This window comes from Nesoenas mayeri (assembly GCF_963082525.1).
Source record: "Nesoenas mayeri genome assembly, chromosome: 6".
Lineage (NCBI taxonomy): Eukaryota > Metazoa > Chordata > Aves > Columbiformes > Columbidae > Nesoenas > Nesoenas mayeri.
This window is the reverse complement of record NC_137545.1, coordinates 21,513,684-21,536,614: the sequence shown is the minus strand read 5'-3', so window position 1 is coordinate 21,536,614 and position 22,931 is coordinate 21,513,684. Positions and strand designations below refer to the sequence as shown.

Genomic DNA, 22,931 nt, shown 5'->3' with positions numbered 1-22,931 from the left:
GGAAAAAACTGACTTGTGTGGTTCCTGGTGTGTAGCTCTCACTTGTCACATGAAGTTTATTTTGCCTCCTTGGCAGGCTGCAAGAACTTTGCCATGTTCCTCTTGTGTTGGACAAGAGGGCTTGTGTTTATAGCTGATAAAAGAGAAAAACAAAAACATAACCTCAACTCAAGAAACACCCTCAAATTGATAAGTAAAGTATTAACCCCCCCGCTTTTGGAGTGTATTTTGCAGTGCATGGTGGCTCTGGGTTCCCACAGGAAGGGTGGGGGCTCTCAGCACCCAGGCACATTGGTCAGGGGCTGAAGGACTGGCAGCAAAGAGGTGGTTCCCACTCCTCTGACAGCCCACACTAACTTTGTACATGGGAATGCATGCAAAGCTGAATTCCAGATCTCCCTGCTCACTCATATTTGGGATTTGATAGGAATCAAACCACCGTGTTCAAAACAATTGGGGGAATATCACAGCGAGGGGAGCAATGTGACCCTGACCAGGCCGTGCAGGACAAGTAACAGCCACCTGAGAGAAACTGGCATTGAGACAGAGAACTGAGTTCCAGCTTAACAATTCTTAACAATGTCTAGTTTTCAGATCAGCCTAATTGTGAAATTAATCCTCCTAGCAGATGAAGGCCACATCTACACTGACTTGTCACACAGCCCTTGACTTTGTGCTCTGTTTTCAGGCAAGCAGCCTGCATTCACATGTATTATAGCAGCTTACAGCGCGGCATGGCGAGTGGCCTCGTGGTGCCAGCAGCCTTGCGTGTCCAGGTGACATTCTCTATAGCGTCCAGCCAGTCCAGTCTGCCTTCACTAAAAATGCAGAGAAAATTCCTCATGACCATTTTACTTCGTCAATTTTCCTGACTACTTTAGGTAATTAATTCTGAAAACTTTGCGGTTTCTTTCCTTTTTCCTCTTTCTGTGTCCTCTGCACTTGGAGGTCCCTAGTGATGTACTGAAATGGGTACTGGGAGGGATGCTACAGTGACAGCTGGATCTCCACAAAGGTTATGACAAGCAGCAAGAACCTCATTTCTCTAACTGCTTCTGGTGTACTCACGTGCCAGCAAAATGATGAAAAAAGAAAAAAAATAAACTAACATCTCACTGTTGGTACACAGATCATTGATGCCATCCAGCAGAAATAGGCCCACAAGCTGCGAGCAGGCGCAGGTTAGGACAACCCACCAACACCAAGCTGGCCTCTGTCTGACCACACAGAGACACAGGCACGGACAGTGCTGGTGCCCCCAGAGCACTGCTCATCCCAACCCACTGCACTGGCAGCCATGTGGGAAGCTCTCAGCCTGCACTGTGAGGTGAGGCAAAGCATTCTGTTGGCTGCATACTCCTTCCAAAACATATCTGCCTCTTCATTTGTGATACTGAAATAAGTCTTTGACTGGAGCCCAAGGGAGCTGTAGGAGGAGGGGTTGGCTTGTCCAAAGCTCACTGTTGAAGTTACTCATAACAGAAGGAGACTTGGCTGTAGGTAGATTGGTTTTCCATTCTTAATTAACACTATTAGCAAACTGACACGATGGCTTGGGAGTGAGGCTAAACCCAATACCAGAGCTGCAGATGGAAAAGGGAACATTAATGTGATTTTTCCTCCCACCAGCACAAGAGAAGGAGAATGTCAGATCTCTCCTAGTGCTGGGAGAGATTTTCAGCCCAAGGACAGGCACAGATGACAGAAAAAGTCAGCCCACATTTTCCGTGGCTACTCCACCTCCTCTTTAACCTTCTCCACCACCAACATCCTCACCAGGCAATGCCAAGTCGCTTCTGTGCTGTAACTTAGCTTCAGACTGACCCTTGATTACGTTATGGAGAGAGAACTTCACAGAAAGCTGTGTGCAGACCACAACTCTTCCTCCAGTGAGGGGTATGAAGGAGCTGTAGGGACTCAGCATTGCACCATATTTGAAAATAAATTATTAATGGGGGAAGCATCTGGATTTTTATGGTGGTTGAACACCAGCACGCGGTGGATTTTTATCAGGTTGAACACCAATGTATCCACTGTATTGTAAAACATTGGGAAACTATGTCTTTTCTCTGAACGGCAAGATTATGTGTGGGCTGGGGAAGTACTTGCAGGAGAAGTTCACAGTTTTCTGTGAAGTTTGCAGATGTCATTGCAACTCATCTAGGGAACAGCTTGCAACAGATGCTAAACTCCTCCATTTGTGATTATTGTCATGTGCCTGCTTTTAATAAAAGGTGTTCAGATGGGCTTTGAACCTTTTTTTGTGAGGCATCTTGTACTGCACCATGTTGGCGTTGTCTAATCCATCCTGCAGCAATCTCAGTGTGTTAGTTAAAATGTAGTAACTGAATTCCAGTAATTTACTGGAAGATGTAATGTGAGAGTTATTGCTTGGTACAAACAATATAAGTCCAGCATCATGACGCTGGAGAACATGAAAGGGGATAAAAAGACAAAAAGCAATCAAAGGAATCTCTCCCCTCTCCTTTTTGAGACCAGAGTAGGTGCTGGGGATGAGCAGTGAACAACAGCACAATGCTGTGCTATATTCTTCTGGGTTTAGTGAGCAATCGTTCAAATAAGCATTAGAATACACAACCACATGAATACTGGTCTACAAAATGAGTAATTTTAATAGTTTGGACACCCTATTTTCCTTACTGTCACAGTATAATAATAAGGCATGGGGGAAAAAAGAGGCAAAGAGAAAAAGCTTAGTATTCAAACTCTAGGCTTTATAGCAGGAAACAGAAATTACAGGCAACATAGTGTTTGAAAATGAGTGTTGGCTGGCTGCCAAATGTTTTTCAAAACAATGCCTAATTGCCTCAGGAAATACATTAATCAAAGGGTCCCAGAGGCCTAGGAACCATTTGCTCCAATCTACTGAGGCAGACTAGCAATAGAGACCTGAGTAACACAAGAAGCTACTCATGTCCTTGAGACAAAATACTGACATGAGAAATAGGAAAGGATACCTAACAAAAAGATCTTGAACAAATTCCTTGAGCAGCTTATTGACACCACTCTTGGGAGAGATCAAATAAGAAAAAAATGGTACTCTGATCATGAAAGCAGCAATGGAAATCAGAGAAGTTCAAGAGTTGTGCTGTCCAAATTGATCCACAAAAGGTGGCAACAAGAGGAATATCTCTGCACTGTGGCCCAGATTGTGTATACAGAAAATCAGGTCAGCACAAAGAAGTGATCAGTCAATGCAAGGGCTCTGGAGAACAGTATAACCTGAAACGCCCGTGACCAGAGGCAGAGGAAGAGTGTGCTGAGGAACCAAAGAGGAGCTGGATCACTTGATGCACACGTAAGGCTTCGGCACATCAGCCGAGGGTCCTTGGACCCTGCTGGAGGCAGAGCTCTCGGCACTGACCAGCCTGGTGCTGCAGATGGGGGACTCTGGGGTGCAATGACAAGCCCTGCACCCACCTTCTCATGCCCTGTGCTCAGGCACGTGTCCTCTGCCCTCTGCTTGCACCCCTGCTGGCACGTAAATGAAGCAGATGGCACTCGTGCCTTACACATGGTTTACTCAGCAATCACTTCAGTCCACAGCGCATTTCTTAACCTTCCTGCATTACACAGGCTTTCTGGGGCTGATGTGCAGTCACTAAGCAGTAATTTTGCATGACTGAAAAAGAAATCCATGATTGCTAGGTTCACTAAATGTTTCTTTTCCCTTATTGCAATATAATTATAGCTATAATAAAAACATTGCAGAACATTCATCAGCATACAAAAATTAGGTCAGGAACAGAGTGAGTATATCATATCTGCCTTTTAGAAGCCTTTACTTCTTCCTTTGCCATTGAGGGAGGAAGAGCAGAAGAAGTTTGGTATTGCATAAAATCATAAATAACAGGTTTTTCCATCCTGTCAGCTAATCCGGCAGAAAGAGCAGTTCACATACTTGTTTCAGAAGGCAGCTTGCTTCCCTCACCACAGGACTCTAAAACCTCTTCACGGGCTCCCCGCATCCAGCCTCAGCCAGCAGTGTGCTTCCATCCATCCATCCCACAGCCGCTGGGAGCTGGAGGCAGCCTGGCCCTGTGCAGGGAAGGAGCCCTGCACCATGGTCACACACGTGTGGACACACGTGCTGCTCTCTGAGGGGTGCACGTGTTCCACACCCCGTGTGCAGCAGGTCCAACATGCCGCATCGGTGCTGGGCTCCATGGGCGGCTGTGGGGCTGCCAGGAAGGAATCCCAGGCCAAGGATGTCTTTGCCACCGAGGTACAGGGGCTTGGCCCAGCTAATAGGAGGTCAAGTAACCCTGTGCTCAACCACTGAGCTGATTCACTGCTGGGACATTTTCCCAAAATTGCTGCAAGAAGTTTTCCCTTTTTCTTTTTTCATCCTAAAGCTCCTAATTATGCCCCCAAGCACTATCTTAAATATTTTTTCCCCAATAGTTCTGACATTTAACTTTTACTAGGCATACATTTTTAACAGTTATTCACTACCTCCATAATTTTTTATCATTTTGCTTTCCTTTATCATTGTTGAAGACTTGCTTTCCCTCATACTCCGTGCGAGTTTCCTGACTGCTCCCAACCCATACTTCTTGCCAGCGCCCCTTATTTATTCCTTAGAAGTTTGAAGAAGTTGCTTTCTCAGTTTAATCACTTCTTTCCTGTCTTTTTGACTGTGGCCAACTGCCTTTTAATAGCTGTTGCCAGTGAGGTGGCTCCAGTGTCTGCCCAGCCCCACCTGGTGCTGTAGACACATATCCCATGGCACTGGAGACAGTAAGGTCAACTGCTGAACTAGAGATCACAGGCATTCATCATGGAAATCAATTCTTCTGGAGAACAAATCAGCTTAGTGATAACCCTTACTTCTCATAGACCTAGGTTATTTATTGTGTTGTCATTTAACTAATACAAATGCAAAAAATAGTGAGTTTCTGCATTTAATTAAAATTTTGATTAAATGAAACTTAAACAATGTAATTGCTTATATGCCTATGCAAAGTACCTTCCTGGTTAGCAAAAAGAAGTCTCAAATTCACTGCAAAGACATTTATTTCTGTACTACCTGCTTTAATGGTTCCCGCTCAAGAAAGACCAGAGTTCATTAGGATAGTAACAAAAACAAGATTAAAATGGAGATTTTGCCTACACACTTAATGAAAAATCACAATTAAAGGGAAAAAAGCAGTAATTGGATACAGGTTCCAGTGATTCAAAGTCAAGCAAGTATTTCATTGGCCATTTGGGTCCTCCATCCCACATTCCTGTCCCTAACACAACAGATGACCTGTGCATTTGTTTCTGAGACATGCACTGCCAGCCTTAATTATTTGGATACTGAGATTATTTGATGATAAATACATTCTGAAGTTTCATTATTGCTTGGCATGCAGTTTCCTTCATATATCATCAGACTTTGAGACTCAGGGAAAATACAGTGTGCTTGTTATGGCAGGGGCTCCCTGCCTGATCTCTAGGGTCCTGTGCCTACTGGCTGTGGTAAACCTCATCAGGGAGCCCTCAGGGAAGGGGAGTCTGGGCATTAAGGAAAATTTATGTTTCTTGAGCTGGGCTTTTGGGGGAGGTTGTTTTGGGGTGTTTTTGTTTTATTTGCCCCCCCCCCCCCCTTTTTTTTCCTTTAGTTAATCAGCAAACTGACTGCTCTTCTCCCAGCAGGGGGTCCCCATTCAGGTTTTCTCCTTTGCTGCAGGACTTGTGGTGATCATAATCACTTGTTAAACTTTGCTGGAAAAACAGCATCTCCAGCAGGAGACCAGTATTTGGTAGTAGCTCACAAACCTTGTTTGCCCTGTGTGCATTGGAGAGATTGACTATCACAGAATCACAGAATGTTAGGGATTGGAAGGGACCTCAAAAGGTATCTAGTACAATCCCCCTACCAGAGCAAGAACACCTAGATGATGTTACACAGGAAGGCATCCAGGCGGGTTTTGAATGTCTCCAGAGGAGTGTCCCCAGAGTAAATCTCGGCTTGCTATTTTGGGTGTTTTTTTCTCTGACTCTGATCCAGCTTCGTATCTCTCAGCAGCCTTGGTGCTTCTAAAGGCAGCCGAATGCACCTCAAGAGCAAGGGGAACAGCCGCTACTGTCAGCAGCACCCATCTGCTGCTGCACCGAGACAGAGGAGCCGGATGTTCCACACAAGAAGAAACAGCGATTACCCTAATTACTCCCATTTACTACATTCATCCTGCCATATGCTTTAGAAGTGGCATTTCAACTACCTGGTTTGGGTTTGCTTGCACAGCAATGGGGAACAACAGATGCCTTTTGCTCAGGTAAGCCAAGTGTTCCTCTGGCTCACCAGGCTGCCAAAGGACATGGGGTGCCACCGCCACAGCCATTCTCTGGCCATACCCCACATCAGCTGCAAAGTGCTGCTGCCGGGTGCTTTGAGAAAAGGCTGCATTTGCCACGGACAGTTGCAGCAGCATTAGGTGTCAGGGACAAGCACATAACGAGTAACGCAAACACAGCAGTGCAACAAGTGAGTGAAATGTATGCATGGAAAAGCTTGCCAGCATAATTTAATACAAAAACATCCCACCTCCTCATCACAGACCTGATAACGCTGGAGTACAACCATGTGAGAGAGCCGTGCAAAGGCACTGCAGAGAGAGGGCCAGAGCCAGAGAACCCCTGCACACTACTCCGTGAGGGAAAGCAGGAGTGATGGACAATCTGAGGACTGGCATACTCAGGGTCATTAGGCAACACAGAAGGGAGGAAATGCACCAGCTGCTGTCAAGGCAGCGAGGGGAAACGCAGAGTGTTTAGGAGTTGGCTGGGAACAAGGTAGCAGTGAACGTGTGTGGCTGCTGGAGAGCACAAGGCAGATGTGACTGGGGAGAACGTGGGCAGTTGCTCTTGGGCTGAGGGAGGCTATGGCCAGTTCATTGGGATAAATAAAGCAATAATGTGCATTAACTAATACAGGAATTATAGCAGCAAGTCGCTTCTAGTACTACAGAAGATTTGGGAAAAAACACAAAAAAGAAAGAAGAAAAAAAGATGATATTTTAGATTATTTCAAAATCTCCCCCCATCCTCCAGCCCCCTCACTGCCCCCTGAGCATAGAACAGCACTCCCCATGTGCTTACCAGCATGAACCTCCATCTTCATGCTTTCCCTCCTGGGAGCCTTCATTCCCCATTTGCAGGGGAGCACAAGGAGAGCTGCCTGCTCCCCCTCCTGCCTTGGATCAGCAAGAAAGAAAAGGCTACAGGGAGGCACCTTGTTGCTCACAGAAGGGAGCACAGCTGGCAACAATTGCTGGCGAGTTTTCCTCCTCTGGATGGTGTTGGCTGCCTGAGAGGAGGGAAAAGGGTGGAACCTCCAAGCTGCCCAAGCAGCTTCACCTGCTTGTTCTCCTTTGGGGCTGGTGTTAGGTCAGGTGCCCAACCAAAGCATCTCATCATGTCTGTCTTCCCTGCAGGTCTCACGCTCACTCACTCACTCACTCTGCTCTCCTTGGTAATGAAACATTTTCACTGTTCATCAAAATAATCAGTCTCCAAAGCTTTGAACTGAACCAGTGTGCTATTTGCAACTGATCTTCTCTGATGTTGGTATTTTCCTGTGCACAAGGCAATGAAGAAGGAGAGCCAGGTGGGTGACATGGAGACACCGTTTGGTCACCAGCACTGCTGGTGCCTGGTCTGCCACTCCCAGCTGCAGCAGTGCCACCAGGAACCCCAACAGGAGAGGGAGCATTTAGAGTGAGGATGATTAGAGCACAGAGAATTCCAATAATGCTAAACCACGCTCACTGGGAATACCATGTTTTGGTCAGAAATTGAAACTGAGAAATTGCCATTTGTAAGGACTGCAAGCCAGCTTGATGTGAAACTGGCCGTGCACTCGCCCTGGTACGATTTGGTCATTTTCCCTTTGCACAGTGTCCTGGCTGAACACTGTCCAGGCCAAACTGCTTGCACCAGAGCTGAGCGCTTTAAGTGCAAAACAAGTGGTCTGTAATATATTTGCATTTGAAATTCAGTGGTGTATCCATCTCACCTGGGCAGCTACAACTCTTTAGGGGTAAACTGCAATTCCAATTACAACTCTCTCTCTATATACCTATATATAACACAAAGTAGTAGATGGCTTGACAATACTTTTTTAGTTTAAGGGTTCTGAAGCATTCTTGAGAGGCATCTTGGGCAACAAAGAAATTCTCAAATTCAAGAGGAATTTGTGGGAACCTTAGCGAAGTGTCAGGTTCCGAAGCCTTTAGGCCAGAACGGGCTTGTCAAAACTGGTAAAACTCTAACTCACCGAATTCAGAGAGTACCCAGGGTTAAAGTGCAAATGGAAACAATGAAACAAACAGTATTTTTAAAACACGTTTGTTAAGTAAAACTAAATAGCTTAGAGTTTTAAAAGCAAAATTTAATAAATTAATATATGCATGCCAGATAAAAATACAAAATTACAATTGAAATAGCAATAATAATAAAGGAACACTGCTCAGCATTGCAGATTTCACTGCAACCACCATAAACATCATGGAGAATTACTTAAAGTAACATTTAAAGTACACATTTTGTTTCTGTTAAAAACAAATTACTATATGATGAAAAAAAACTGAAAGAAACCCAAGAAGAAGAAATGAGCCCCAAAAGTGGCAGAGAATGATATGAAATGTCAATAAACTGCCAGAGGCTCCATTTCACACAAGTTGTCCTTCTTTTTAGTATCAGAAACCAATTACATAGAACATAAAAGCAAATTCACAACAGGTTTACACGGAGAAACATGCTGAATTACAATCACAAACTATCCAGAACAAAGATGCTGCACCAGTTCAGTTGTTTTCTTCATGGAATGAGTCTCACCAGAACAGGGAGAACAGGGAGCAAATCATGCAATAACTTTAAGCTTTTTGTTTTTTATTTCCACATGATAAACACCCAGGATTACTAGTACTGGAAAGTATGTGTTAACCTTTTTCAACATCAGCTGAATGGCACTACAGAAATGACAAAGAGTTCCTTCATTTTTATCCTGAATACATCAAAAGCTCTAGCAAATATGGAATTGAGCGACAAGAGCCATTAAATTACTTCAAAATATTCCTTCATCCATAGAACACCATTGCTTCCTTTTTTTATTACAAAACCCCCAGAATATTCAAAATAAAATGTCTTCATTTTTAATAAGCATCTCCACCACAAGTCTCTGATAACGGATGTCATTCAACGCAGCCATCGCATCCAGTTCTGGCGCTCTCATTAGAGTTGGTCCAAAAACGATGCCCAGATTCTCTGCATTCATGAGATTTTCCTTTTCATGGAGCGTTACTCTGTAAAAAAAGGACAGTGCTTTTCATGTTCATTCCATGGCAAACTATGACTGCATATGCTTGGAAACCAAGAAAACTGGACACAAATGTTTGCCTTTCCCCAAAGGCCAGGAGAGGCTGCTGCTCCCAGCAGGACAGACCTGGAGGTGTGGGGTGACACGCTCAGAAGTCAGCGAGTGCAAATGCTGTGCAGGTTCATGGTCAGATGTCTCTGTCCTCCTACTGCATACACAGACTGTGTTTAACTGTAGGAGGGGTTGGCACTCTGTGGGGAGGGAGGGGGCTGAGGGGTGAACTCAGACAAATCACAACAATTTTGCTTTTGCTCTGCATAGCAGCAGCGTTTCGAGGCCATTCCTATGGGGAACAGATCATGCTTGTTATTACGTGAGCAGTTTTATGGCACTAGAGATGTGCTACTGTGCCCACCCAGGTGGGATTCTGCCCAGGTTCCCCTGGTGCCATGGCTCCACATGGTCACGCTGCTCCTCTCTTGTGCATACGACAGCAATGGGGGAGAAGCACATCACATCTGAGCTCCCTGCATTTAGGCAGTACAGGGTAACTGTACTAAGCTGGATACCTGGTTCCTCTTCAAGTGTGTGGCGTGTACCAAAAAAACCCAGGAACCATGACTTTGGGGTGGCTTTGAAAGCACCAGCGTCTCGCTGTAACGTTGTGTGCATGGCAGGCTGGACAGGTCACCAAACCTGTGCTCTGACAGCCTCACTTCCATCCTTCTCTCTCCTGGGGTCCCCAGCAGCTGCGACCGGGGCCACAGACACAAACGTGCCTCAAAGCTTCTGCCTTGATTTATCCTGGTGAATTGCCTCGCTCAAGGAAACAAGTCTGTTTTATGCAAATGTTTTAGGTTTAAAGAATCCATAAGGATTTTCAGAAACAACTAAGAATCCCAGGATAGCAACTTAAAGAGTGGCTAAATTATTCATCTTTTCACCACTGTGGCATCTTGCTTTGCATGAACAAATCCTTTGGTTCACACGAAAAAAAAAATTCAAGATTTTTCTTCCTTTTTCTCCCTTCTGCCTTAATTTTTGTTTTAAAACAAATCAGACTGATATTTCCAAGCTGCTGTGTCTTCAGTCTGTAATTACTTCAGATAAAGGAGCTGTGTCTGATTACCTGAATTCAGCAGCAAGACAACAGCCTGTCGAGCACCACAGCTCTTTTTAGCAAATATATTAGAACAAAGTTTAAAAATGAGTGAATTTTACCACCCTTCTACCTTATCATTCACCTATACCAGAAATACAATGTGCAAAAGCAACTTGCTAACTAGAGCAGCAACAGCTACTCTTCAGTAGCGTAAGGAAAAATGAACTTCACACTTGACAAACAGTGAGGTGGTTTTTTTATTCCCAAGTTTCTTCATCCCTGTGTCTGTTCTAAAACATCCATTAGAAATGTCACTGAAATAAATGGACAAATCAAGCAGAAACTCTGTAGCTGAATATTGCCCGAGGCACTCAGCAGACCCAACATATTCCTACTTGTAGAAGAACTATAAAAGGAAAAAAAAAAGCAGAAGAAAGCTTAAAATATTTTTATAAGGAAATGGAATGGTTCTTACATATTGTCAATAAGCTCATGTTACTTGAGAAAGTAAAATGGAAACCCTAACACATCACATTGATTTTTTCCGTGCTTTACTGAAAGAAGCAGAACCTGTGCTGTTGTACCAGATATTCATCCGTCAGTCTCTCTTTAGCAATTTTTCAGCCTACTGACCAACTTCAATCATATCCCAGGGAAAAGAAGAAACAGAATTTATGTTCTTACAATTTTGAGAAAGCAGCAAGTGGAACAAGGGGCTCCACACTGATGAGGAATGGTTGGCAGACCTCACTAGATGTGTGGCTGGAGGGCCAATTAACACTGTGTCTAATTGGTGTCAGCTCAAGACTAGCGTGTGCTTTTTCAGGGTGTCAGGGATGACCAACATAGACAAGACTTAGCCGAAAAAGAGACCAGTCTGTCGCCATTAAGTTTTATTAACTCTTTGCCCAGGGAGCGACTTATTACCTCCCAGAGGTACTAAAGGCTTATGATAAATACTCACTGCAACCTTAGATATAATGCAACTTTGTTAGGCAGATGACTTTTGTGCTTCAAAACTGCGGGGTTTTTACTTATTTCCTTTAAGTACTTCGTGAGTGCTTTAAGTGGGATAAACCCCAGTGTTTGGCTATTTGCTTGTTGTGCACACTATAGATATTCCCCGCCACAGCGCATCTCCAGGATTTGGTGGGCCTTACCCAGACTTTTCTGGAGGTCTCTAGCCTGCGCTAAAAATGAGTTTGGCTTCTGAGATTTCTTTCCACCTACCTCTTCAGATGCGCCATGAGATACCGTAGCGTTTCACAGTGTGCAGGCGGCAGCAGCTTCAGCGCCTCATGGAGAATTTCCAGCTGTTCATCCGGATCAGTGGTTTCTGAAACACAGATGTTCAACTGTCACCACACGTACAGCCAGAATTCGCGCACAGAAAGGCAGCAGCAGCGGCTTACAGAGCACACAGGGACCCGCAGTTCTGCTGGGTTACTTATTTCCAGAACGCACCCAAATCTCATAGTGTGTTATTTGCCTGTCCAGAGACGTGCTCAGAGCACAGTCAGGATGTGATTGTTTTGGACAAAGAAAACTCCCCACAGCAAATTGCATTCTGACAGAAGATTCCCTGCAGCCTACTAAAAAAAAAATCCGATAATCCTTGCTGACTGGACTAGTTTTGCGCAAATCAGCTACAGGTGCAACCCTGGGACAGCAGAAGGTACTGGGAACTTTGCCATCTGTGTCTTTGGCTGTGTCCATGCTAGTTGGAAAGAACCTTCTCCAATGGAGCGGTCAGCCCAGCATCTGGCCCTTGTTTTCTACCCACGGCTGCCTCACACGTTTCCAGGTGTGGCTGGTGTGAGTGCCACATTGCAGAGATGCTTCAGGCAGCCAGGATGCTCGGCAGAGAGAAACGTTCCAGCTGGGTCTGCTGCTGTGCTTGCAGACCCACCGTCTGCAAGGCCAGCCTTGAAGGAAGCCTTAGAATGAGTGCTTATCAGCTTCTAAGAACACTCAAAATGGATAGCTCTAGAAAAAAAATTACTTCTTATTTTTAACATTTTCATAAATCACCCTCTTTCTGGCAAGACAAAACCAGCAGAATTTAGATGTCAGTGTCAAGTACTAGGGATTCACACAAGGCATACAAACCAATGTAATCCATAGTGCCCGGTGAAAATGAAGCATTCCTGGTGACAAAGGCAAGGAAAAATGTAACCATGATCACACAGCACCACGCGGTCATGTCGTAATGTGCAGTGCACATTTACTCCTGCAATCCTTACTAAATAGGGCATGCAGGGTAAGAGCTGATGGGACAGCTGTTAAATCAACAGGCAAGTGCTGGACAAAAAGGAGGAAGGCTGAGAATGAAAACCAGGAGGAAGATGCCTTATACTTACTTGCAGACTCTATAAACTTTGGGTAGGCATCATACGTGATGAGTGGAATTGGCAAATCCCTGAAGTACAGTTTAAGTGCACCAGTGATAATATTGATATCTTCATACATATTCACAGAAATATCAGCTTTTTCCCCATCTGCGTGGAGAAGGCACTGACATTAAAGCCTTGGAAATGTAAACAGATGTAAAACAGCATTCAAAAGAAAAATTACTTGCTTAAGCAAACATTATTAGAAGGGACACAAGTACAGATTTCGGCTTTCATAACCAAAACAAAGTTACTGGGCTGTGAAGTTCACCATTTCAGGGTGAAAACCTCAAGCATTTTATAAAGAAACCTATATTTTCTTCATTTCAAATGATTACAAAAAAGGCATTTTTTTTGGGGGGAAAAAACCTGCCTGCCCGATCTAGCAGTATCTATATTGTAAAAACGTGTGGAAGTTCAGCTATTTCTGAACACTTTGCGTTGCCAAACAACACATTTGTCAGCACTGAATGAGAAATCAGGAGAGTCTGGGAAAAAACGTAAAAGAAAGAAAACCAACTTAGTCCACAGCCTCCCCATTTTATAAGAAAAACATGTGTTCACCATTCAGCTACAGCACACTACCTACTCCTGACCGCAGTGGACACACATCCAGAACTTGGCTCCTCAGCGCATCCCCGCCCTGCTAACGCTGCAGAGGCAGATGGTGTCTGAATAGGTCCAGTCCTCCCGAGAAACAGGAGAGAGAGTTTCCAGCATGGATTTTGGCCTTGATTCCTACTGGGATAGGGGGACTGCAGCTGGAAAGCCTTTAATTTTCCCACTGCCTTTTCTCAGAGAGGAGACTTTGCTCTCACTGACCTTCTTATAGGCTGTAATAATTCAAACTTTGTTTGCACTATTGTATTCATCTTATTATTTTGGAGCTTTCATCCAGAAAGATGGATTTAAGTTGCGCAGCCATCTTAAGGCATTTTACCACTTGCCCTCTATTCCTCCCCCACCGCCCTGAGCACAGTTTTACTTGAAAACTAGGGCAGTAGTTCAGAAAGCTTTGTCCTTTCCTATGCACATCGTTACTGAAGCACAAATACTGATGGAAGGAGAAAAGTACATTTCAGTAGTACAGTCCAAAGTGAAGCTGATACACTTTTTTTTGGGGGGGGCAGGGGAGGGGGGATGTGCTCCCCTTCTGCCAGTGCAGCTGCCAGACCCCTTCAGCACACTGAGGCAGAGGAGCATGAAACAGGCTGTGTAGAATAATTGTGTGTATTTACTACGCCAGCACAGAGTCCCAGCCCGCAGGAAAGACTGTACCTCTGTCAAACGCCATTTTGACATCTTCGATAAGATCACTAAATCCTGAGACTCTGTATAGTCCTTCGGAATTAAGACCTGCAATGAACATTTTAACAAGGTTAAAGTTAGTTTTAATTCTACAGTTTCCTTCCATCCAGTTCTTCCTTTGCCAGTTCTTAATTTAAGGCAGAAAAATACATGTTTTAAAAGCCTTATCAGGCTTTTCTTTCAGAATGAAACCTTATCCTGGCCTTTTAACCCTGTCCCTTGCATTAGCTGCCTCGTTACATGAGCACTAAATTATGTTTACGCAAATGATTTCAGAGCTGAAGAAACATATTAAGCCAATTACAACTGATTTTAAAATAACTGAGATTAGCGTACTTGATGTTCAGTCATTATTTCAGAGTGAAAACAAACACTAATTCTAGAACAGGATTCTCAGTGTGGGTTAGGGGAACTAACGAGGAAACTCATCAATACTAACTGCCTTTGTTTTAGCATATTCACTTAATTTTACTGGAAAGATAGGTGCCAATACATAACTATAAAGCAGTAATTATCCATTAAGCAATTTCTAGCAGAATCTATAAAAATTACAAATGGGTATGAACCATGAAGTAATGTAAAATATAATATTAGCTGTGCAGCATAATTGGCAGTCATAAAATGTCCTGTGCAAATCTGTTTTGAGCAATCATACATTCAGCAGAAATCCAGATGACCCAGATCAATCTAAATGGATTATCAGTAAAGCAACACAAGTCCATTAACTATGTCTTACCTCTAGATTCAATTTCCCTAATGCACATGTCTACTACCATTGGTCTCTTAGTGAAGTGTGCTTTTACTAGCGTTGTAAGGTCACAGCTGTACACTTTTTTGACATGCTTCAGGTCTGGCTTGCAGTCATTTGGGACCATCTTGGAACACTGCTTGTGCACATTCAAACCACAATCTGAGAGAAGAAAAGACAATTAAGCTGGTGTTTGGAGACAATGCATCCCGGGGTCAGTACCGTGGAGCATGTACGGCTCTGGCCTGATCTCACAACTACTATAATATTCCTGCTGAGACCTCTTTAACCATCAAATGCACGACATAGGGACAGACCTGCAGTAAGATAGATTTTCTACCCAAGAAATTTCTTCTACCCCTAGAAGATCTATCGCAAAGTGAGAAATTTTCCATATGTTTTTTTTGAATAGGGGATCAAGTTCCCCACCACTATTACGTATGTTGCAATCACAACCTAAACTTTCTTTGCAAGTTGCTGTGGATTTCCTAACACTACTGCTTTAATGTAGTGCTGGACTGTGTCACTTGGACACCTCCTGGGAGAAATGAAGGCAGGGATGGGGTCCCAGAAGGCTACAGACCCTTTGCAGTGCATGTTGGCAAGGCAGCCCTGAGATATGAACCACTTCAAGGATGCCTATGATCTTGCCAGGTATGACAGCCCATGCTTAGTGACAACTTGGTGGGGACTGAAAAGCAGACGCAGGGGTCTCCAAACTGGCTGGTGGTTTTCTGCTACTGAGCTAAGGACTTTGCTAAGTCACAGCAGCTGCAATTCCAATGCTGTTCACAGGGTGTTTCTGAAACAAAGTGTTGGCAGGCAACAAACCAATTCTGTTTACTTTTAAAATTACTTAGAGAAGATTCGTTGTGTTGTTGTTTTTAACACAAACAACTCCACAGCTTTATTGTAAACATACTGAGAATGAGAGTTTAAGTGAAACTTAACTAAATCAGGTCACAAAAAAATGTTTGTGTTGCCCAAAGCCATTAAAAAACATAATACCCAGGGTTTAGGAAGAAAAATCTTGGAAAACACCACCAATTATCCAGTGATGATGGGAAGAGCAATACAGTCCCCTTCAAGCTAAGCACACTCTGCAGTTAACACCATCGGGCAGCATCCCATGGTGCCCAGGGCAGCTCCCAGTGACTCCATTTTCACCAGCATTGCCAGTGTTTCTCTACATCGCTGCATTGCCACGCAGAGCCTCCTGGATTTCTGCAGAATTAAGGGATGTAGGAGCTTGAAGGTTCAACGTCTTGACGAAAAGCTGTACTTTCCTCTCCCACCGCAGTACTGAGTGTATATATAGATTCCCTTTGTATTTCGTTCCTGCTGACATTGCCAATACTTGTATTTTCACGAATGCTCCATAGATTATTTGACTTTGTTCTTTCCAAAACAGTAAACCCCAGAATTCAACGCTAAGTTTAATTTCCACGAAGTCAGCTGCAGCCTGCTGCTAAAAGCACTTTGTTTACTTAACAAGCCTGTAAATCAACTAGCTTTGTCACTTAGGTTCCTCTATAAAACATCCAGTTTCTGGTTGCAATTAAAGTTTGGCATGTCACCTTCAATCCAATCAGTCAAAACTCACACAGATCCCAATCCAGATGAAACACCTGATTAAGATTCTCTTCAGCTATTCTGTGCAGAGTGGTTAACGCACCAGACGGGGAATTGCAAATGCTGAATTTCCCACCTGGGTGGGATTTTTTGCTGTGAGCCCCCCAAACACATAGCGCTGCGTGGGTACCATGGGAGCCTCCCTGCTCAGCCCCTCACTTGCCTTGCCCCACAGCCCAAGGTCTTGCCTTCCCTTGGGCATTTCTGTAAATCCCACATTTAATCTGGTGCTCCAAGACCTCCAGCTGGAAGGTGCATGGCCACACCACCTCCTCATGCCCAGCACCCACCCCACCTGCGGTTCTGGGTCATGGAATAAGGAACCTCTGAGCACACCAGGCAGCTCCACCTGCACTTTAAATATCTATTAGCAGTACTACATTTTGTCTGAACTTTGAGAAATCAGGTCCCTCTGTGCTTTAAATAGGGAACCCAAATTCATTGGAAACATGTGACCCAGATCCCTTTAGTGTCTTGGTGCTCGAGCTGTGACAGGGGAAGCAGAAGCTGCTCTTGCCTCCTCTGGGTCTTGTAGAAAAAAATCATTAGAAGTTTGTGGAAATACAGAGGAGAAATTACTCCTCTTTGGCATAAGGTTTGAATACTGTACCATTAATAAGACCAATGGCCACACTTTTAACAAGATGAGAAATGCTGAACAAATGCTATTAAGCAAGTACCATCCATTCTGCTTCCAGAATAAGGGTGAAGTTGTGGAGTAAAAATATTAAGTAGCCAAATAATTAGAGGCAACGTCTCACTGCACACAGAAGGGAAACAAATTAAGACCAGATTGGAAATCTTAATTCTTAATTTCCTCTATTTCGAAACCCCAACTTTGCAATAATGGTATTTAAAAATGCAAATATAGTTATATATAGAATTCTCACAATTGCTGCAAGCAGCACCTATTTCAACATGCGTGAAATAGTGTAGTACATCTGTAAAAAATGGTGTCTATGAGACTGGAATGGTAGCATCTCACTCATGAGGACTCACTGGTGATTTTAAGAGTGCAAATTAGCTGCTTCACACAGACAACAATATAGCTCAGAGCTATGTTTCTGGGAATCCAAGGATGATTAAGACTTGAATAACAAAAACAGGAAAAACATGCTTCCAAGTATCTTAAAATAATTGCATTCACAGAGACAATCCTAGTTGTATTCATATACAGGAAGGTTTCATTTCATTAAAGTATCTAATTTACAGAGATGCTTTCAATGTGAAAACCCTGCTTCTGAAAATAACTGTGTTATTTCTAATCCCACAGATTCAAATGGGCTTTGGATCTGACCTCATTATACCAGAATAATAATTACAAATGCAAAAGTCAATCTTCTTCCTCTCTCATTTGTCCTTCCTTTGCATTTGATTAGACTTTAGGTACCAGCCCACCGCTTAAGGGCTTACAAACATTCCTGAGAAACATTTAAAACCTAGAAATATTTCAGATACTTAATGCTTAGAAAATGCACAAGCACTAGGTTCAATATTACTGGGCTGTGTAGCATCCTCCTAACAATCAAAGCTCTTTACCTCTTAAGTGTAGGAGTGCACCTCACTTTAGCAAGTCTGTATCAATAAACACTTCTAGGAGATTTCAGTCAAGTTGCAAGGGAAAAATTCTATTTTTTCCAGTCTGGAAGCTGGAATTCACCAGCGCTGTGCTTCCTACCAGGTGGGCCCCTCTCCCCAGCCAACAACACTTCGTGAAAGGCAGAACAGCCACATCTCAGTCACTAGTCTGTGGCTGACACCTCAGGATGAAGGATGACACCTTGCTGACTCCAACAAGGTAAAAAGCACAATGGCAGGAGGTCAGTCCTCCTCTCCACAGAGCACTGGAATGTGCCAGCCTTGAACTACACTCAGCTTACTTGTTAGCACTAAAGACAGAATTACTGCTGCAAATTGCATATAATTAAATAAAAATGCCCTCTGTTCTCATTGCAGATGCTTCACAAAAACTTTGAAACCCATTATTTTAGAACCAACTAGGAAGGAACAAGAAAGCCAAGTCCTGAATCTCTGCATGATGTCACGTGGTGAAGCTTTAGGACTGCGCTTGTCTTGTTCACAGATGAGCTTCATGCTCTGGCTGGGTTCATTAAGTCCAAGAGGATTCATTTGATTTCACATTTAGGGTCTATTTACTTTTGGTTATATCAAAATAAAGCTGGAATAGCTTCACTCTGGATCTAAAGTAACTAGGAGCCTGGTTCGTTTCTTACAGAAGTTCATCAGAGCTTGTCTACTGGCTGGCTATACAAATTTATGAGGAGCTAAAGAAAAATCTCCATAAAGCAATTGGATCTGCTGATAAACCCTATAATAATACAGGACAGATTTAAAAGACGCAGTCATGAACCCTTGCAGGTCAATAGGAAAACTTCTGCTGACTTCAGTTAATCAGAATTTCACCTTATACAGACATGATTTCTCAGGACTAGAATTGTAAGTCATGCATACTATTCCTTTTTACAGCGCTGTCAAACTGTGGCCACCTTACAAATATACCAAATGTGACCAAAAAAAATGCAGTAATAAATTCAAGAGTTTATAGGAAGTTTGGAAATTTAGGAAAAAGAAAAAGCAGAGTAATTCTAGATGACAGGTTTAAAAGTCTCTGATAAGCTGCCCTGACTTTAATAGCATATTGATCAAAGAGTTCACGTAGGAGGCTGTGACATTACTTCTATGAGAGGTCTTAAATTCAAAACCAGCCTGAAAATACTTTCCTATGATGCCTACAAAAAGGTTTGGTAATGTTTTAGAAACAGCTAATACTGATGTTAGTCCACTGGGCTGAAAGAACAAATAACGTGTTCATATTAATGCATGAGGAGAGCCAAAAGATACATGTACGTTAATACCACCCCATGAGCGCACATTATAAATATTTGCAGAGACTAAAATATACTTAGCTGTCACTTTTTGTTATAATGCCGATTTGATTTTAGTCAGTTTTAGATTTCCTTTGCTTTATTATTTACTGGCTAACATGGCTGCTAATCACGCTCCATTGGAATGATACTGTATGCTACATCCATCACTCTAATTATATTTTTGAATTATCCTAAAGAAAATTTATGCATTTTGTCACTTTGAGGAGCAGCTTTAGGAGCTAAAAGGTAGAATTGCATTATCTGCAAAAGCTTCTGAAGGAATCGCTCCTCAGAGCAGTCCAGTGAGCGTGAGAGGGTGGGAAGGACAGTGCTGGGACACCGGCACCACGCGTTGCCTCGGGTGGCTCCACTGCGGTACCTGCCAGGCAGGATAACACCCTCATCTTTGGCAAGTCAGCACGTGAAGGCAACAAGTTCTGTGCAAGGACAAAGTATTTGCATCATTACTTTTGCAAGAGTGAGAAGGTTAGAAAGGAATTTGCTCTCATAAATGAATCACAAGCTAGTAGATTCCCTTTAATAATTCAATACTCTTTCTGTAGCAGGGGAAGCAATGTTTTCTGCTCCCTTGGATGCAGAGTGTGCCAACAAGCACATGAACGTAGCAACTCCACCAGCCCTGCGTGCTGCACTTGGTGCTTCCAAATGCAATCAGCGGGGTGCCGTGCGGGTCTGTCCTCCTCCTCCTCCTCAGCAGAGCTGTTCTAGCCTGGATGGCAACACTTGAGCTGCTGCACCACCTCACGTATGTGCCATTTGTGCCATACAGATCTGTAAGCAATCCTGGTCCCACCGGAGTCTTGCAGTGACATGGCAAAAATTGCTTCCAAATGTATGTGTATGCTCCCACAAGCCTCTGTATCATCCACACTACTATCTCATGTGCTATAGGGTACATTATTCTTCAGGAAGGAATTTCTAGAGGGCAGTTAGTTACTTGGCAACAAAATTATCAAATACTGCAGAAAAATCAGGGCTTATGAAATAAAAAGAAAAAAAGCCCATCAAACAAGGCAATCCCCCCTTAACCCAAATCAAAGGAATACATGTCTGTGCCTTCAAAAGCTGGTTAGAAAACACAAGTGAAATGTTCTGTCAGCAGAACACGTTTGGTGGTGATGGTTTGATTTTATGCAAGTTTTGCACAATCACAGACAGTTTGTTCAAAAACTTCCCTGGCTTCCTTCCCTGACACCTGCCTGTCTCCTCAACAGCTCCTGATGGGCCGCTGGCTTGCTCAAGGCTCCTAGGTCTGTGTGGGCTTGGAGATAAAGCTGCTTTTAGGACTTACAGTTTCAAGAATATATAGCTCCAGAATAGCTTCCCCATGGGAACGGCTCTGAAGCAAGGCTCCGCTGGCTGATTAGCATTTCAAAATTTCGGAAAGTGTTCCTTGCAGGAACACCACCAGAAGCTGAGCTGGCAGAGCAGCCTGTCAGGCAGTGTGCATCTCCAACAGCATCACCTGCCTGAGGTGTGGCTTTGCTTTGCTCCTGTTCCCTTTTCAGGCTGACTGTCCATGCCCTACACAGCCAGGGAAACCAGGAGAATCCAGGTGCACACCTCACAAGCTTGGATGTGTTTTTAAGGTACAGGTGTGGCCAGAATGGGACCTTATCGTGAGTGAGGTATGCAAAATACCTTGAGAGCGGGCAACACGATGAGCACACCTTCTCTTCCTCTTTGCTGAGTTACTGTCACAAGAGTATTAGCCGCTCTTCCATGCACTAAAGCACGAGCATTTCACCTGCATAACTAATGCGTGAGGATGGGCAGGCTCCTTTGTGGTCTCCTCCATCCTTACACACCAGTGGAGAAACACAGGGATGTCCAACACAAGGTATATAATAGCAAGGCAAAATAAAATGGCAAAGGAAATGGGGCAGTTTTATGTTTTTCAATTGCTGCAAGAGGAAACGGATGAAGATGGGAAATTAAAGACTCAAGCAGTAATTCACAAAACAACGCTGTGTTGAAGCTGTACTTAAACTTCTCTGAAAAGGAACTGCTGGGGCTTACTGCGGTCAGGGCTGGCAGCAATCCTGCTCGGGCTCAGTCAGTGGCAGCTGGTTGCCCCCACACCGATAGTTCAGCTGCAAGTTCATTTCTATCAGTTGTTCAGAGAGCAACTACCTGCTCCAAGGAAAGCAAAAGACAGGCAACTGCCACGTGGGTGGCAGGCTAAGATAGCTCAGAGCAGATCCACCACGGCAGCAGGAATGGTGCTTCACGTACAGCCTCAGAGCATGGTGCTGCCTGGTGTTAAAAAGGGGCTGCCAAAAACACTATCAAAAGCATCTAGTGAAATACAGTTAAAAAAAAATCTTTCCTTTAAGATGATTAATGCATTTAAACTAGCCCGTTCCAAAAAATCTGATTAAATCTCTTATTCATTAAGAACAATGAGAAAAATGGTACAGGGAAAGGAGCAGATTATACAGTAACCTAAACAGTTCTGATGGGCTGGGGTAGGGGACAGGACACATGCAGCAGCTTGAAATGTCTATTAGTCTGCTCGGGTAGTGAACCAACAGCATCATTAATGCCATGCTCTCATCTCTGATAACCGACACTGTTCTCCTCTATCGCTACCAGGTGGTACGTGTTTTTATCACTGATAAGCTGAACTCCCTGGTGCTTGTCCACAAATTTTCTTTGGATATTGTTATAGCTTCTCTCCTGAACACTTTCTGGGCAATGGGATAAGCCCTGTGAGCACAGGGGAGCCTTTCATAGGAGGAATGTAATTAAGAATGCTGTTTTTTAAGTTCAGGCATTGGATTTTGAGCTGGGGTAAACTCTTATATCTTCATTAGCTTCTGCTGAGCTTCAATGTTTACACAAGCTGGTGGCATTACAATTTCAAACACTTCTGCAGTCATTTCTACTTATGGCAAAAGCCTGCAGGAAAGCACGCTGGAGATGGAGCATGCCGTCAGAAAAGGCAGATTCCTTGCATACAGATGAGTCTTCATCACACAAAAATTTTAAGGGATGCAAAAATTGGAAGCATGACCCTCCAAGGCAGCAGGGCAGGTGCCTATTGTAAGGATTTACTCCAAGGAAGCAAATCTGACTTTAAAGAAACTGATTAAAACAAACAAACAAACAAACAAACAAACAAAAGAGAAAAATATTTAAGGAAAAACAAATTATTCCTATTCTCCTTGATATGCCTCCTGCAGAAGTCAGGCTAGGTCCACCAACTCGTTTCCTACAGGATCCAAATCCTGGACATCACCCTAAGTCTTAATTTTGGAAGACACTAAAGTCTTCCCATGTTTGGTGGTTTGCAGTAATCCTGTAACCTTTGTAGCCAAGATGACACTCAACCTCTTTCCTCAACCAATAACCATCCTTCAGGTGCCAAACATGGTGCCTACATTCACCTCTCATCTTTATGGAGGAAAAAGACGTACTTCTTTGTCTGCCATAAAACCTGAACAAGGATAAGATAAGGAGAAACAATTTTCCAGAGCTAATCATCCAGGACTGCACCTGACAAGATCCTGGACAC

General features: G+C 43.6%; 1 protein-coding gene across 1 annotated transcript in view; it reads right to left on the bottom strand.

The window, feature by feature from the left end:
- Nucleotides 1-9,139: 9,139 nt before the first annotated feature.
- Nucleotides 9,140-22,931, bottom strand: part of CHN1 (chimerin 1) — a gene marked incomplete at its 3' end in the record, with an annotated part of 99,438 nt that continues 85,646 nt past the window's right edge. Inside the window, exons 9-13 of the mRNA XM_080347240.1 lie at nucleotides 14,862-15,035; nucleotides 14,096-14,173; nucleotides 12,788-12,925; nucleotides 11,658-11,763; nucleotides 9,140-9,311 (exon numbers count right to left, since the gene is read on the bottom strand). Of these exons, the coding sequence (XP_080203366.1) occupies nucleotides 9,140-9,311; nucleotides 11,658-11,763; nucleotides 12,788-12,925; nucleotides 14,096-14,173; nucleotides 14,862-15,035 (668 nt within the window). The remainder of the gene's footprint in view (nucleotides 9,312-11,657; nucleotides 11,764-12,787; nucleotides 12,926-14,095; nucleotides 14,174-14,861; nucleotides 15,036-22,931) is intronic.